The 16,957-nt window shown below is 41.0% G+C and overlaps 1 protein-coding gene across 1 annotated transcript in view; it reads right to left on the reverse strand.

Moving 5' to 3' along the window:
* Window positions 1-2,723: 2,723 nt before the first annotated feature.
* nkd1 (NKD inhibitor of WNT signaling pathway 1) overlaps window positions 2,724-16,957 on the reverse strand; it is a 99,209-nt gene continuing 84,975 nt past the window's right edge. The window contains exons 7-10 of the mRNA XM_048547109.2: window positions 10,950-11,088; window positions 6,784-6,868; window positions 6,325-6,455; window positions 2,724-5,688 (exon numbers count right to left, since the gene is read on the reverse strand). Of these exons, the coding sequence (XP_048403066.1) occupies window positions 5,099-5,688; window positions 6,325-6,455; window positions 6,784-6,868; window positions 10,950-11,088 (945 nt within the window). The 3' untranslated portion in view covers window positions 2,724-5,098. The remainder of the gene's footprint in view (window positions 5,689-6,324; window positions 6,456-6,783; window positions 6,869-10,949; window positions 11,089-16,957) is intronic.

Genomic DNA, 16,957 nt, shown 5'->3' on the forward strand with positions numbered 1-16,957 from the left:
TGAAGCTACAACACAGACCTACGTTTATGCGAAACAGCAGAAACAGTATCGGATAGACAGGGCTACGTGATCCCATAACGGATTAGATTTGAGATCTGCAATCCTGCCACATCCAATCATCAATGGTGGTGAACAATAAACAACTAGCAGAAGGTGGAGACTCCACAGATATTCCTAACTTCAAATGATGGGGGAGTCCAACATATCAATGGAAAAACAAGGCAGAAGGCATTTGCATCCATCTGCAGCTAAAACTGCCAAGCTATTGATCTATGTAGATTCCTCCAGAGATATTCAGCATCACAGGTATCAGTTTACAACTAATTTGAAATGCCATTCTCGATATCAAGAATTGGCTGGAGACAATAGATATTGCAAAAACTTTCCATGATAAATCTGAAGGTATGTGCCAGAATTAGTCACGCCCTAAGTCATGCTATTCCAGTACAACTACAATACTGGCATCCATATGACAATGTGGAAAATTGTCCTGTCCACAAAAAGCAGGGCAAATCCAATCAATTACTACCCCATTAGTCTACACTCAATCATTAGCAAAGTGATGAAACAGGTTGTTGATTTTGCTATCCAATGACAATTACAAGCTCACTTTGATAGTAAACTATTCAACAGTGTATATTTAAGGAATAAAGCACTTTTTTTAAAAAAAGAGATACATCTAGTTGAACCACTGCATGACACTTGGACAAACATAATTGGGATCAGTTGTAAATCAGATCAACTGAAAATGTGTTAAATGAGTTAAAATCTCACTATTTTATGAAGGATGCCATCTGCTTATACAGGCTTGGGGAGTTCGAGGAGTATTGGGATTGCCACTGTAATCAAGAGTCAGTAAAGTACATTTTATTCTACCAAAGGGTTCTCCCTAATGAACCATTTGGTTTGTGGATATCATCTGACTGAAGGTGTTATTTTAACAGGCAAAACTGAAAAGTGAGTTACATTTTATCTGGAGGCTACAATGAAAACATTTTTTTCCCCAAATCTAAACACTGTTAGTGTACATGCAGCTCAGCCCCATTCTTCGGTTTATATACAGTTCAGTCTGTATAACAAGCAGTGTTATACTTGTATAAGATTGTAGCCTGTTGCATAACCTACAATAATACATACTGCCTTAGGATACAAGTTGAAACTGCAGGCTATGATACAGATTTCCCAGCCAACAAAATTTATAATCTTTGTTAAAGATGGGTCTAACTTAACTGATTGAAAAGTATACAACAGCAATTACTTACTAGCTTAATGGTGATTGAATGACACCATCGGGAATTCATTTGTCCAATATCGATTAAAGGTTTCTTAAATGAGTACGTTGTCGGTATGGGGGAGCTAGTTTGGAGAATGGATTGAGAATGATATAATGGAAAACTCAATTCTTATCAGTTCATACTAAACATGTTTGAAGCATTTACAATAGTCATGTTAATCGATTGTGCTCTCATAATATTAATCTCTCGTTCATTCGCTTTCGACCTCAGTAATATCTCCAGCCGGTGTTCCTGAAATCATTGGCATTGACGAAAATGTTAAATTGAAAACAGAAGTAGACAAAAAGATACAAAAATCTAAAAACATTAATTATTTTTGTAATAACAGCACTTGCTTTTGATGCTGTATCAACTATTCAAATGTCTCAAATTAGTTTCTTTAATCGTTGGTTATATTGCTCTCGATGAACATATGGTTACCCTATAAGATTAAAATGAGCCTGATAAATCAAATTCTCAAAAACTTTAATTGATTATAATTTATTTATATCTCTAAAATAATTCACTACGTATTGCTATGTACAATTTGTAAGTGTTACTTTTGTAAACATAATTTTCATGATTCTGTACTTCCAATAGGTCCCCTTTCATTTAATGTTATTTCACAACAATTACCAATTGCTGTGCACAAACTATTCCAGATGCACTTGCAATCTATTGTAAATACAAAAAAAAGACTGATTAGGTGTTGAATTCTGGTTGCTTGTGGGTTCCCAATTTTGATACTTCAATAGACTCAAGTGACTACATTCAAAGAAGCCAATTTGGAACTTTAAGCACTTTCATCATTTATATTTTATATTTATATTTAGTACTGTTCAATATTCTCTTCTCAAAATGAAGAACAGTAACATATTTTAAATAATGACAATACTAAACAATAACTAGCCTCCAAAATCATAAACCTATAAAATTTGGTTCTTAGTAACCATAATTACACTGAAGACGTTTCCTCAAACTGTCCCTGCACCAGAGGTATGGTGGCCCTTAAGTTAAATCACCACCAGTCATCTCTTTCCCTAATGAGAGAGCAGCTCTATGGTCTGGTAAGACAATGGCGACTCACACTCACATTAGCAGTTTATGTCTTTGATTGACTTGCAGGCCTCGTGTCCAAATGTTCCTTTTTTTTGCGAGATAAATAATGTAAAAACTTTGTGACAGTGTATACAATATTTCTTATTGGGTCTCATGAGGGTCTGCAGAATTGCCAAAATGGTGGGAAGTCATATAGATCAAAAATCACTGGTCCCCAAGGACCCATAGTGAAATACTGCTGAACAATGCCAAATAATTAGTCTCTGGGACACAGGTTTGTTGAGGTGTTTAACTAATTTACCTTTAATGAAAAGGGGTTCCTGTTGGCACAGTTTTACTATTAAATAAATAAAGCATTTAATCAAAACCATCTATATATACTATACAAAATACTGAAAAGATATATTTAATTAAAGGGATACCAAAAAAACTTATTTCCGAAGGGAACATGATTGCGTTACACAAATAGTTTTACAACTGAATGGTACAATATGTAGTCAATGCAAATTTAAACACTGTTCTTCTACATGGCTGTCAGAAAACACTACACATGTTGGGAATGTACACAATGTGTAAGATATACTAGTGATGGAAACAAGATTGCATTAGACTCAAGTTTGTTAACACAGGATTGCTAATAATTAAAAAAAAACTATGACACCAAAAAAAACCAATATGCTTAGCAGACATGTCATTTTCAGTCCAATATATATTTTATAAATACAAAGTATACTTAGAAGGGAAAGACCGCTACATGAGCAGTGTTTGTAACATACCTAGCATCAAGGTACAACTCTGTCTAAGTTCATATAAATGAAAAAGTTCATGGCCTCCTTAATTCCTTAGTAAATCTGAAAAGAATCCTTGAAATATGCTTAGAATTTTTTCTTCAAGGACGTTGTTGCAATAAAACAGCATATTCTTTAAACATTTCCTTCTATAATTTGAGAGTGGTGATTTCACTGCCCACGGCACTGTCTTTTCACGCCTATAGAAACTGGACGTGTCTTTTTTCACAGCTGTGAAAGAAAGCCCAATTCACACAGCAACGTACTGCAGGTGATATATCAGAATAAATGTGAACATGGGGTAAACATACCTACTTCAGTCTGTGTTGTTCTACTCTGCATAACACACAAAGCTGTGTCAGTTTAACTGACACAATTTCCAAGCGGACTGTAAAAGGTTATCCTCCCCAAAATCAATCATTATTGGTAATACATCACATGACCTTAACGGTAACAATAGTCTACCGTGTGATTTAAGTTTATTTTGCTGCTTAATACAAGAATAATTCTCTAATCAATTTCTGATCTGAAACAAGCATTGAAATTTACTACTAAGCTTTTTCTGATGCAAAACTGATTTTTTTTGCAGGGACATCTTCATTGCTGTGTGTAAAGGGCTGAACATTTAATCATCAACAGCAGCATGCAGTGTTGTAGAATTCCTCTGTGGTACAGTTGAGACACTATACAATTATCAGGATATCTCACTCGTTCACAGCCTTCTTCCATTTGTGCAAAAGACTCACCACAACTAACTCCCAACAGGCTTCTGAATATCATTATAGGTGAGGTATCTTCATTTGATTATCTCCTATGCTAGTTCAATAAAAGTTAGAGACACTACTTGAAAACTGAAGTTGGCTGTATCAAGTTGTGTCCCATCTTCCCTGTGCACCACTCATGAAGAAGTCCATTGTCATTCCTCTCAGAAAAGACTTCTATTTCAAGAAAAAGTCAAACCACAGTTTTAAAAGAAAATGCACCTGAGATAGAATATATACTTGTTAACTTCTCTGAAATGTGTATAGAGCATTGCACCTTCGGTGTCACACAGTCCCATAACACAGGGTCAACTGTTATGGTGACCTTGAATTTCTCCAGTTGGTGGGACTGGAGTGACAGAATTTCAGTGCTATAATATTGGGGTTAGTTGCATTCATACACATTCTTAGAACTTCCACTGCATACATTTCTGAAACGCATGTGAGTGACGACATCCAAGAACTTTAGACGGTAAGCCTCCAATGTGCAACACTGTGCACTAACTACTGCACAAAGTTTTGAAAAATTATGCACAGATTTGACTAAGCCATTCACTCCACATATATGCAGTCAGATTAGAACCAACCTGGGAGACATGCCACTGTCTTTGATATTTCAAAAGAATTCGAACTGGTGTTCAGTCACAAAACATTCAAAATCAACAACTGTTCACCAGAAAGAAAATGAATTTAAACAATCAAATAAGGTACGAAAAAAATGCACCATATCTCAGCACAAATCTTTCAGAACACTTAGCAGCGTTTCTTTCCTTTAGGCTACATCTCAAAAAGGTAGAAAACAATTTGACTCCAGAAGGAAGAATTAAAACTACAGTATTATAACAACTGTAGAGTTGTCAAATATGGTTAACATGAATCTTAGTACAGAAAATATTTCATATACAGAAATGCAAATGATACTCCGGACAACACAAAAAAGTTACAAGTATGCAGGACATTAAAACCCCCGGTGGCACATTTTAAAGGTTAAAGAAAATAAAATCTGAATTAACACGAGAGGTAGCCAGCTGTTCAAAAGTCTTCGAGTTTCACTTCATGTCATTATTATTCACTGTCAAAGTAATGAACTTTGCATCTTATAATTAATATCAACAATACTGTGTGGACTGAAGGTGATAAAATCCAGTCAGAAATCTCTCCTTCAAACTGAATATTGTGGCTTTTAGTTCTTATTGAATATCCTGGTCTTCCCTGTTCATGTCTGGTAGAAATGATGGTAGTGGTGATGATGTTCATGGTGGTGATGATGTTCATGTCTCTGAACAATCCGACCAACATGGCCTTCGTATAGCATAAGGGAAGGCAAATCCCTCACATGCTCTTGCTCTACTACTCTTGAAGGGGGCTGGAAGGCTTTATACACTTGATGGTTATCCTTAGATCTTTGTTTGTGTTTCTTGTGACTCTGTTGATGTTGTTGACCAAGCTGCATGGGTAGATATGGAATATTTGGGCTGACTACAACAGGAGTGGAGGTCAGTGGCATGTAGGGGCTCTGTGAAGACTTGTTCTTGCCAATCCTTCCAGCCTGGACTGACGCCATCATATTTTTGCTCAGGGGTCTCGGCGACTTGACTAAGTGCTTGCTACTATCCTGATTACGTAGTCTTTGCTGTAATTCAATCATCCGAGTGTATGAAGAATGATTAAGGTGACTGTGCCCTGCATCCACAGTTTGAGATCGCCTATGGTGACTGTGCATGACCTCAGGATCATGGGAACGGGATCTGGCATGTTGAGAAGCTTTCACATGATTTTCCTTTCGAGATGCCACTGGAGGTGAACCTGTGGAATAAACACTTAAGATCAGTCTAAAACTTAAAGATGTTATTTATTAGGGCCCAAATGCCAAGTCCATCTTTGCATTTTGTTGCTTGCCCTGACTTTATGCTTTTCTCCCCCCCACACAATGCTTGCTCTAATTTGTCTGATCAATATTGCTCACGAACCAGTGCTTGTGAGGTATATGTAATAACCTAAAAATATACAACCTCCAGGCTATCCTCTGTGCTGTAACATGTCTCCTACTTGTTCATGTAAGCCAAGATTGTAACCACTTGTACAAGTAGTCCCATCCAACCCAGTATGGCCACTGGATATCAGTGGTCAGACAGACCCATGGGAAATGGATCGAAAGAGGGAGAGATAATGCACTCATGACCTGGCTCAGACATCTGATACTGCACTTGCCCAGAGTACAAGAGTACCCAATTAGCACAGTAGCCAGGCACAAACATGACAAATAATGCAATGGCCCTCGAAGCAGGTAAAATTTCTTTTGGCACAAATGGGGATTGGCTGATGCATTCCAGCCGAGAACTGAAATCTACCCTTGATGTCGAAACACAGAAATAAGTAGCCACATGTCTCCTGCAAAAGAATTACAATATCTTTTTTCTGTTCCAATTTAGATTCTTGTACCTGGTCCAAATTTTGAGGTGTAGTTTTCTATCCCTGCCAAGTCAAGGTAATGGTTTCTCCTTTCTATGTTTTCATCCACACAGTGGCGATGGCAGTTATTTTGTGGGGGATGCTGGTCACTGTTGTGACGTCTGAAAGAGAGTAACTTGATATATACTCATTGCATAGGAAATTTAATCCAGGCAGTATTCAAGTTGTTTGTCAATCAGTTTTTGCAGGCAAAAGATGACAATAATTTTTATAGGATATCAACATACATCGTGGTAAACTGTGAAGCACTGATGCAATTAATTTTTATATTGTAGGGACATTTCAGTGTAGAATAAATGGGGTTGTAAAGCAATAACATGAAATAAAGATCATCCAACATCATCATAAGTAAACGGTGATCACAGAGACTGTCTAAATGTCAGTGAGTTTAACATTTCGAGAAGAAATGGAAAGCTTTTCTTTCATTACCTGAGGGGAGCACGGGTTTTCTTCTCAAAATTCTTTGACTCCTCCGTACATTTATTTTCAGGCCTTTGCCATGAATTGTTAACATCTAAGATGGAGGAGGAGGTCAAAAGAATCAGCTCTTTCACTTGTAAATACAGTTTATTTTATAACCAAATATTTATAAGCATGAGAAGTCACATCAGGAATACTGACAAGAGAGTGGAACTGTAGCTTCAAGTAGCAAATCCTGAATTTCGGCCAATCACGTCACCCACCCTCTCCCCATTTTTGACCTTGGCCAGAACATTACAGTGGGTCTGTATTGAGGCCAGTGTGTGTTTTTTCAATGGACGGAGAACAGGGTTAATACAGTCCAGCAGACCCATAGGTAGGCTGCTTCTACCAGATGTTAAAGACATGCAGGAATAGATAATCTTCCTCACAACGTGGGGGAGATTATTTTTGAGGTTTTCTACTCCAAACGTTAATCTGCTATCAGTAACCACAAATTGACCTAGTTCCAATTTGAATATTTCAAATGCCTCTATGTTTGCTTACCAGCTGGCAGCATATTTAAACTTGAAAGATTGATACCTATTGATTCTGACTGAATGAACTAAAACCACATGCGTACTTACTTTAATAAGCCTATTTATGTTATGAGAGGGGTCTTTTGGTGCAGCGTTAGCGATCCTGCCTCTGAATCAGGAGGCCCAGGAACGGGTCCAATCAGCTCCAGAGGTTAAGATACACGTTTGAGACAAATGGGGGTTGAAACCAGGACTCCTAGCTGAGATAGGGACACTACCCAATGCACCACAAGAACATTAATGCTTAAACAGGGACTTGAACACTGGATCCTCAGATGACAAGGGCTATACTTCACCAACTGAGCTATCTGAGCCCCATGCCACAGATATAGGCTTGGCTCATTTGGTAGTACATTCACGTAGAAGCCAGGAGCACAGGCAGAAATGTTGAGCGGAAAATTCACTGCCGAACTATAAGTGTGCTACACTGTCAAAGGTGACACCATTCAGATGAGACGTCACTGAGAAGCTTAGTTAGACTCCACTTGGAGTACTATGTGCAGTTTTGGTCTTCTCTCAGGACGAACATTAATGCCCTGAAGGGTGTGTGATAAAGATTCACCCAACTTGCTCCCAAGTTAGTGTGTCTGTCCTATGCAGAGAGATTGGGGAAACTGGGCCTGTATTCTTTTGCGTTTCGAAGAATGCCTATCTTTTGTTTTAAAACGTTGAAAGCAAATTTCACCATCTACCACATATGGGATTTGAACTCTCATCTCTAGAACATTGGAGTGGGCCACTGGATTATTAGTGCAGTGACATTCCCACCACAATACCACCTCTACACTGAATAAAGAACATCTCATACTATAAAATATTTTAACACATGCTCCCTGAAAGTTACAAGACCATGTGACAAGCAAAGGTCCAAAGCACATAAGTCAACACATTTAAGTCATGTAAGATCAAGCAAAAATATTTAAAGGAGACGTGCATTTAAATGAATCATCTGCATATTCTAAAAGATATCAAAGGGGGCATTAGAGCTAATTCCATTTAATTCCCTCTCTTGCCACAATTAAATATGCCAAGCGAGCACTAGGATGGCAGATTTACCCATGATTCACGGTGTCAGATGTTAACTAGTCATAGGGAAGAAAAGCTAGTGTCCCTTCCTGAGAGCACTGTGTACAATTCGGGTTGCCTCGCTATGGAAGGATGTTATTAAAATGGAAAATGGAGAAAAAAGATTTGCAAGGACGTTACTGAGACTGGATGGGTTGAGTTCTAAGGAGAGGCTGGATAGGCCTCTTGGAGTGTCGGAGATAGAGGGGTCATCTAATAGAGGTTTATAAAATCATGAGGGGCATAGATAAGGTGAATAGCCAAGGTCTTTTCCCCAGGGTAGGGGAATTCAAAACTAAATGGTGTAGGTTTAAGGTGAAATGGGTGGTGTATATGTGGAACAAGCTGCCAGGGAAGTGGTAGATACAGGTACTGTTAGAACATCTAAAAAGACATTTAGACAGGTGCATGAACTGGAAATGTTTAGAGGGACAAAGGCCAAACACAGGTCTAGTCAAGTTTAAGAAACTATAGGACTATGGTTCTATCTGTCCTACACGTGACTCTAGACCCACAACAATGTGACTGGCTGTTAACTGGCCCTCTACACAAGTTGTGTTGAACAATAAATGGTGACTTGGCCTGCAACGTCCGCATGCCATGAAGATGCAAATCAAAGCCTGCCATCCTCCTAGCAGTCAGAATACCCTCAGCCTGTGGAAATTCATGGTGCCAACTGCATTTTTAGTCATTTCAGCAAACTAAAGAATGACTACAAGGTACGATGAATGGTCCCTGATGACCTGGCTGAGAATTGACTTGAGCAAGCCACATAAGACGTGTGTGCTCTCTGCTGTATGAAAGCCACATTATAAACATGCCACTTGAAAGATTGAAACAATACCTCCAACACTTTTTCCACACTAGGGGAGCCGGGCAATGTCTTTTAAGGCAGAGAGAGAGACACACAGAGAGAGAGAGAGAGAGAGAGAGAGAGAGAGAGAGAGAGAGAGAGAGAGAGAGAGAGAGAGAGAGAGAGAGCGGCAGACAGACACAGAGAGAGAGAGAGAGAGAGAGAGAGAGAGAGAGAGAGAGAGAGAGAACGAACGAGAGAGATTGGGGGCCAGAGCGACAGAGACAGAACACAATATTCCCGTCTACATCTTCTCCTTCTCTGGTGTGAATGAGAGTGAGTGGGGAAGATGGCGTTGGCATTAGTGACACTGTTAGAGCATGAGCCTTGATGGGAGGTAGGTTCAGTTGCAGGGAGCATGAGCGTGAGGTATTGAAGAGAAGATGGTGGCATTTATGCTGAGCATTTCTCCATGACATTGCCCTGATCTGGGTGGTCGGGTGTTGCTGCCTCCATTACTGGACTTCAGGGAAAGTGAAGTCTCTAGTCAGCACCACCTCTCCCAGCAGAACTTCCATGCCACTGCCCACAAAGCAGGGCATCATCAATTTCCCTCCGTCTTCCAACTCCAGGGCAAACATCAGGAACCATGCAGGGTTGGCTGACTGCATTTGTCCAGGTATACAATAGGTTTTTAAAGATGGCCCTGGCAAGGGAATGCCAGGGAATTCTGGGATACACTGAGTGAATATTGTTCCTGAACAGGAGGTGGTAAGGTGGGGTGGAAATCAGACATGAGAGATGCCATTGGCATGTCGTATTAATAAATAAGAGGAGTTTGATCAGAGACATGAAGAAAACCCATTGGGTCTCGCAAAGAGAATCAGTCCAGACCATTGGGTGTGGCTCACACTCAGGCCAAACAACTTACAATTCAGCCCAGACAGTTGGTAAAAGGTGACATTTTCAGAGCTGCAATCATAATTACTGATGTGCCACAGGGATCAACACTAGGTCCACATTTATTTACACCCTATATTAGTGATTCAGATAACAAAAGTGAATGTATGATGTGTAGGTTTGCAGATGACAAAATAGATGGGAAAGTAAGTGGTGAGGGGTGACTGTCCTAAAAGGGGTATAAACGAGTGGGTGAAAATTTGGCAGAAAGAACATTCTGTGGAGAAATATGCGGTTGTGCACTTTTGCAGGAAGAATGCAAGAGCTGAACGTTATTTAAATGCAGAAAGCTGCAGCACTGAGGGGTTTGTGAGGTTGGCGTATCCTGTGCATTGTACAGAACATTCACAAGTGAAATATATGTGGTGAAGCCTCCACTCAGTTCTGAGACATGTCCAGCTTGAACACGGTACATTTTTAGCCATTTAATTTAATTGCACACACTCTTTTACATTCCTGCATCTTGAAAGGCTTAATTAATATTTTAAATATTAAGTGGCAGGGGTGCAGGGAAAAGACATTTCAGAACACCCTTCTTTGAATGCACCCTGACACAAATTGCGAGCTGACACAAAACAGAGTATTTTGGCCTTATTATGTATAATTGTTGAAGCAACGATGAATCCAAACCTTTGCAAAGATCGCCTATAACCTATTTAGCTGAAAGCGCGATCTTCACAAAGATCTGTCAATTTAAATTGAGTATTTTGACAGAGGGTTCTGGGAATTCAGATTACATAATCATTCATTTGTACATAAGTGTGATAAGCTAGTCTGACCTGTTTGATTGTCTTTATTTTTCTGGCTTGCATCAGGCGTCACAGTTAGCTTTACCCGCAATGTTTTACTGGAACTCGGTGAGTGGTTCACAGATGCATCGACCACCTCATAGATTGTGTGCAGAAGACTAGTGATATCCTGCAAAGGTAGTAAAACAAAAGTGGTATAGTAATTTTTCAATGACGATGCTGCCTAAAATACAGACATTGATAAGTTGAGCTCTGTTGAGAGTTTTTATAGCATATGCAACACCTTTATGAATGTTAAAATTAAACGCAGAAGAAAATGAGGAATTATGTACCCCAGTCAGAAAGCTGCATGTTAACTTAAATGTTCCAAAACCTAACAAAATAACCTGGCAGGATGACTTCAGTCGGAGAACAGTATTCTTTTACCGATCATGGCAGCATTCCCTGTTTCCTTCACTATAGCCTTTGAATGAGACTGTCAATATAAGGCCAATCTTAGCTATAAATTCAAAATACAGGAATTTATTTCACTCAGTACGATCACAGTCAAAGATAGCATTGTTGAAAATACAAATACATCTTATTCATACCAAGAACAAATATGGCAACTTTCATGTTGGAAAAAAAAAGAAAGTGATGCAACGTTAGATTCGTCATCTTTGGTCAACTAAGAATGTCAACATTGACAAGGGTCTAGGCCTGAAACATCAGCTTTTGTGCTCCTAAGATGCAGCTTTGCCTGCTGTGTTCATCCAGCTCTACACTTTGTTGTCATTGACAGAGTCAAGTTGGGTGCTATCTTCCTAGGATGACATCTAAATTGGAGGCAAGCCTGGAAGAGGAAGTCACTTCTGGCCAGGGATGGATTGAGTTTCCTTGCAAAAAAATCATTAAAGATGGATGTGAGCTCCTATTAAACAATGAATCTTAGGAGCAGGCAGGACATTCTTGTCCCAGAAGGGACCGGACACAATAATAAAGGCCATTTGGACAGCCATTTGCTCACTGAAAGTGTGGAGGATCACTCAGCCTGTGCTAGTTGTCTCCAGTCGCCTCTGGGGGATACTCTCATCTGCTGTTGTCAGATGTGCAGAACACAGTGAGACAATGTTGGACAAGGTGGACGGTGTATGGCCAGAAACTGATTCTTCTCATCTCCAATCACCGTCGTAGCGGACAACAAAAGGAGGAGAGTCTGCAGCATTTCTCAGCTCCAGCTTGTCCTCTTTTTCCACCACCGTCACATCAGCGACTGAGGTCTCCTGAAATGGAGAACAGTGTTGACGCTCTGAAGTTGCTGAGCTCAATGTTACCTCCTGAACATTTGAATTCAACAATTCACAGCCCAAACTGCATTCTGATTTCATCCACTACTCCCCTCTGCTTCATTTGTATATGATGACTCAGCAGAGATTTTTTTAAAAAAATACTCTTCACATCTAATATTAATACCTATTCTTGAACTTTATCTGTCTCCTCATTCCATTCGCTCTCCCTTCGTCTTTTATTCCAGGCACCCTCACCATCTATTTCACTTGCCACTCCTTCCCTTTAGACAACAACATCAAAATAGATTATTTTCCTGACCTGTTCAGTTAATGAATAAGTTACGCTACACTCAAAATGTTAACTCTTTCTCTGTTCACGGATGCCTCCAGGTCTGCTGAGCTTCTCTGGCACTTTATTTCACATCTCCAGCTGATATACTTTTATTGAAGGTAAGACCGCATATTAAGATAACAGACATATGGGTTTGCTCTCAGCAAGGCCCATAATTGAGCTTCTCTCCAGAAGGCTGAGATCACAGGAGTACACAGTGCTGTTCACATACAGTTGAGAGCAATTACTGCACAGACAAGTTTCTATTTACACAGTGTGACTAATGCAAATGATCATCATACTAGCAGAATCCAAGTTAAGCAGGATGCTTTAATTAACGAAGCAAAAAGAAATAATGTCTTAAAATGTCCAACAAAGTGTGTCCCAAATAGGAAGCAGCAGCCTTGCAACAAGCAGTTGTGTTTTTTTGAAATTATATTCAAACAGAAGAATAGTTATCCGTAGTTCTGTCAGCTCGGAATGTGTTTCCATTGGGTGTTACCGTGGCCCAGTGTTTATTACTGCTGCCTCAGTGCCAGGCACCCAGGTTTGATTCAGCCTCGGGCATCTGTCTCTGTGGAGTTTGCACTTTCTCCCTGTGTCTGTGCGGGTTTCCTCCGGGTGCTCCGGTTTCCTCCCATAATCCAAAGATGTGCAGGCCAGGTGGATTGGCCATGCTAAATTGCCCATAGTGCCCAGGGATGTTTAGGTCAGGTGTGTTAGACGTAAGAAATGCAGGGTTTCGGGGGCGGGATGCTCTTTGGAGGGTGGTGTGGACTCATTGAGCTTAATGGCCTGTTTCCACGCTGTGGGGGTTCTGTGATTCATTACCTTTTTCACGAGGCTGTGTGCATTTGTCTTACCACTGGCCTCTTCCTGCTCTATGACACAGGCTTTGGGGTCAGTTACAATCATCACCTACACATTCCTCATTAGAGGAGGCATCTCTATTGCTCTATCACAGCACTGGGGAAGGACGTTCCAATGGCATGGACTCCACATGAATCATGACAGGTCCAGAGTCCTGGCGTATTGTGTAATAAGGGCTGTGGATAGCCTGCAAACTGAATAGTTGTGGGGGTGGGTTCAGTTGCATGAAAAACTATGGAAAAAGTGGTGGTGGTGGTGGTGGGGGGGGGGGGGGGGGGGGGGCGCAGTGCTCAAAGGTTAAAGTCTCCAGAACAAGTAAAATCAGACAGAGAATATCGAACAGGTCAGAAACTTAACTGTTGGCACAGCAGATAAGGAGACAACTATGCAAAGGCAGAAGTCAACACAGGACAAAAGGTGTTGTGTTGCAGTGAGCTTATAATGCAGGCAGTACATTAAACAAGGTAAATGAGCTTGTAGAACAGATTGAAATGGGTACATACTATGTTATGTGGACCACAGAGACATGGCTGCAAGAGGACCAGAGCTTGAAACTAAATACCCAAGGATACAGTCCTATCAAGAGGATTGCCTGACTCGGTGGGATTGCCTTATTAGGAAGAAATGAAATTAAAATCGATAGCAAGAAGTGATCTGGAGTCGGAAGGCATAGAATCTGTGTGGGTAGAATTGAGGAACTGCAAAAGGGGAAAGAAGGCCCTGATGGGAGTTATTTTTAGGCCTCTCAGAAATAATCAGGATGTGGGGAAGAAAATAGAAAATGCATGTAAGAAAGGCACTGTTATAATAATCATGGGGGACTGGGAAAGCCAAATTGGTAGCGCATCTCAAGAAGAGGAATTTGAGCAATGTCCACAAGATGATTTTTTTGGAGGACTTAGTGATATCACCAAATCCAGGATTGGCTGTGTGTAATGAAGCAGACTTGATGAGGGAGCTGAAGATGAAAGGCCTCTAGGGGGCAGTGACCATCATATAATGTAATTCACCCTGCAGTTTGAGAGGGAGAAGCTGGAATCAGAGGTAATGGCATTGCAGTCACCTTCACACAGTTGTAAAGGCACTAGGGAGGGGCTGATCAGAGTGGATTGGAAGGGAACATTAGCAGGGAAGATGGTGGAGCAGCAATGGCAGGAGTTTCTGGGGGTAATTTGGGAGGCACGGCAGAAATTCACAAGGAAGACACATAGGAAGGGGAGGATGGGGCAATCATGGCTGACAAGAGAAGGCAGGGGCAGCATAACACAAAAGAAAAAGCAAACAATGTGATGAAAATTAGTGGGAAGCTAAAGATTGGTAAACTTTTCAAAAATAAAATAAAGAGGATAACTTTAAACGAAAAAGCAATAAAGGGAGAAGATGAAATATGACCACAAACTAGCTACAGATATAAAAGAAAATTGCAATTTTTTTTTAAAAAAGATATCTAAAAAAGTAAGAGAGAGGCAAGAGCCTAGATCTTTGTATCAAAGGGAAATTCCTGGGACTTTCCAAATCAAATATCAGTGGCTTTCTGTATGTACTGGTGAGTCACTGACATTCTCAGTGGAGCTCTGGAACAAGCCGCTTGCAAAGGAGCTCAGGGGCCTGGGTGAACTACAAGGCAACTGGTGCACAACTGTCTCTCATTCCTTTCAGGCACAGATATCGAAAAGCTGCAATATGTACGACACCACCGTGATGAGTCAAGGGCAGCTGACACCTGTAGATTCAGGTTTTGGCCACTGTTCATCATCAGTGTAGTCCCCGGTTAGCTGGATCAGGTTTCTCTGCTGTCTATGCTGCTTCTTTATTCTCTATTCCTAGCTCCTTCTCAGCTAAATGCTGCTCGGAGTTTTTTTTTGGGGGGGGGGAAGAGAATGGGTCGTTGTCTGTTACTCAAGTGACGGTTTCAGGAGATCTCTGTATACAGTGGATTGATCCATATGGCCATCATTTTCTTTGATGGCTGCTGTTCAACCCAGCTCCATTATGGCACTGCTGTAAACCTAGCATCTCTGCTCCCTGGACTTCCTTGTCACACACCGTCAGATCCAACTGATATGGCCTCAGAGGGCAGCTCCATATTGCAAAACATATGTGCAAGGAGACAATTGCCTAGAACATGCAAAACAAGTCAGTGCACTTTCTCAGACACTGTGGTGAGCTCTCCTTCAGCAAGGAACTCAACTGCAGTCACCTTGCTTTGAGATGAAAGTCCTGTCACCCACCCTCCTTACCCGCCACAAACCACTACCCAGGAAACTGGAGCCCCCAATCCTGAAAACTGTTGCATTCCGCCATCTGGGCCCCTTTTTAAGGTTTGAATCTTTCTCCAATCCTCCTGGTGCAGCCATATATTGAACATGATGGAGGTGCCAATCAGCTCACAATGTATTATGCCTCCATGCCGATGTGAGATCCGTTGCTATATAGTGCCATCAGTTCTGGAGTATCGCTGGTTCACTGGGAGCGGTTTTCTAAGCTCTATCATTTATAGGTTTCCCCTTCAGTCAATCAAAGAAAATTCAAGTGCTAATCCCACACACTGGAATAAAATTATCCTCCCTCTTTAGATACTGCTTTTTTGACACTGATTGCCACTTCATTGTACAGAAATTATCGTCAAAAGAAATGAAACAGACAAATATATCTGATTCTCCCCCAAGTAACCCATCAACCTCGACTCCTTCCACACACACTGCCAAGATTCGTATCATTTGTTACCCTAGAACTTCCTGCTTTTCCATCAATCCCAGTCTTGTCAATGTCGTTTTCCTATTCTCTCAGCCCTCCCCTGCTGAGTCCTGACCCTGATCCCACCCATTCTCCAAGCGACCTTCACACTGTCGGTGAACAATTTTCCAAACTCTCCAGGAAGAACGCTCACTGGATCAGTCAGTCACTGAAGAGCTGACTGATGAGCTTCTCAGTGAACCACAAGATATCACTGATGACCCGCCCTGCCAGAAGTTGCCAGCCACAAGCCAGTAGTTCCTGGTTCTTGGAAGTTGCCATTGGATGCCCAGGCTTTATGAACTTAAACAGAAATACTTCTCATTGTGGGGTGGGGGGTCTCTGGGAGGGTCTGACCTCCAGTGGCCAATGCCCTGAACCTTACCCAGTCCCTGATTTACCGCAGTTTTGGGCAAACAGAGGCCTGCCCCAAGAGCTAACTGGCAGATTATCCTCACTTCCGAACCTGGAAACCTGCTTCTCTCGAACATCTGGCAAGAGAGCAGATCATTGGCCCAGTGATAACTTGACCCCTCTAGGTCACTGTTAATTCACCTCATAACGGGAAACTAGGGGGGCGGGGAACATGGCAAATCAGGGATGTCACCCATCAACTTTCACACCCAGCACTTAAACACAATAGTGTTAGGGAGACAAATGAGGAGGGAAACTCACCCCAATTGTTTGCTGTTCAAACCACTTTCATTGCCACTTCTAGACAGGGGACTATTGCGCTCTGCAACTAGGCACATCAATTTGCCTTTTAAGGTTGGGTAGCCTTGTTGCAAAAGTTTACTTTGCCACTGAGATTCTGAAAATTAGACTCTTGCCCA

The sequence above is a fragment of the Stegostoma tigrinum genome, chromosome 16, assembly GCF_030684315.1.
Source record: "Stegostoma tigrinum isolate sSteTig4 chromosome 16, sSteTig4.hap1, whole genome shotgun sequence".
Taxonomy (NCBI): domain Eukaryota; kingdom Metazoa; phylum Chordata; class Chondrichthyes; order Orectolobiformes; family Stegostomatidae; genus Stegostoma; species Stegostoma tigrinum.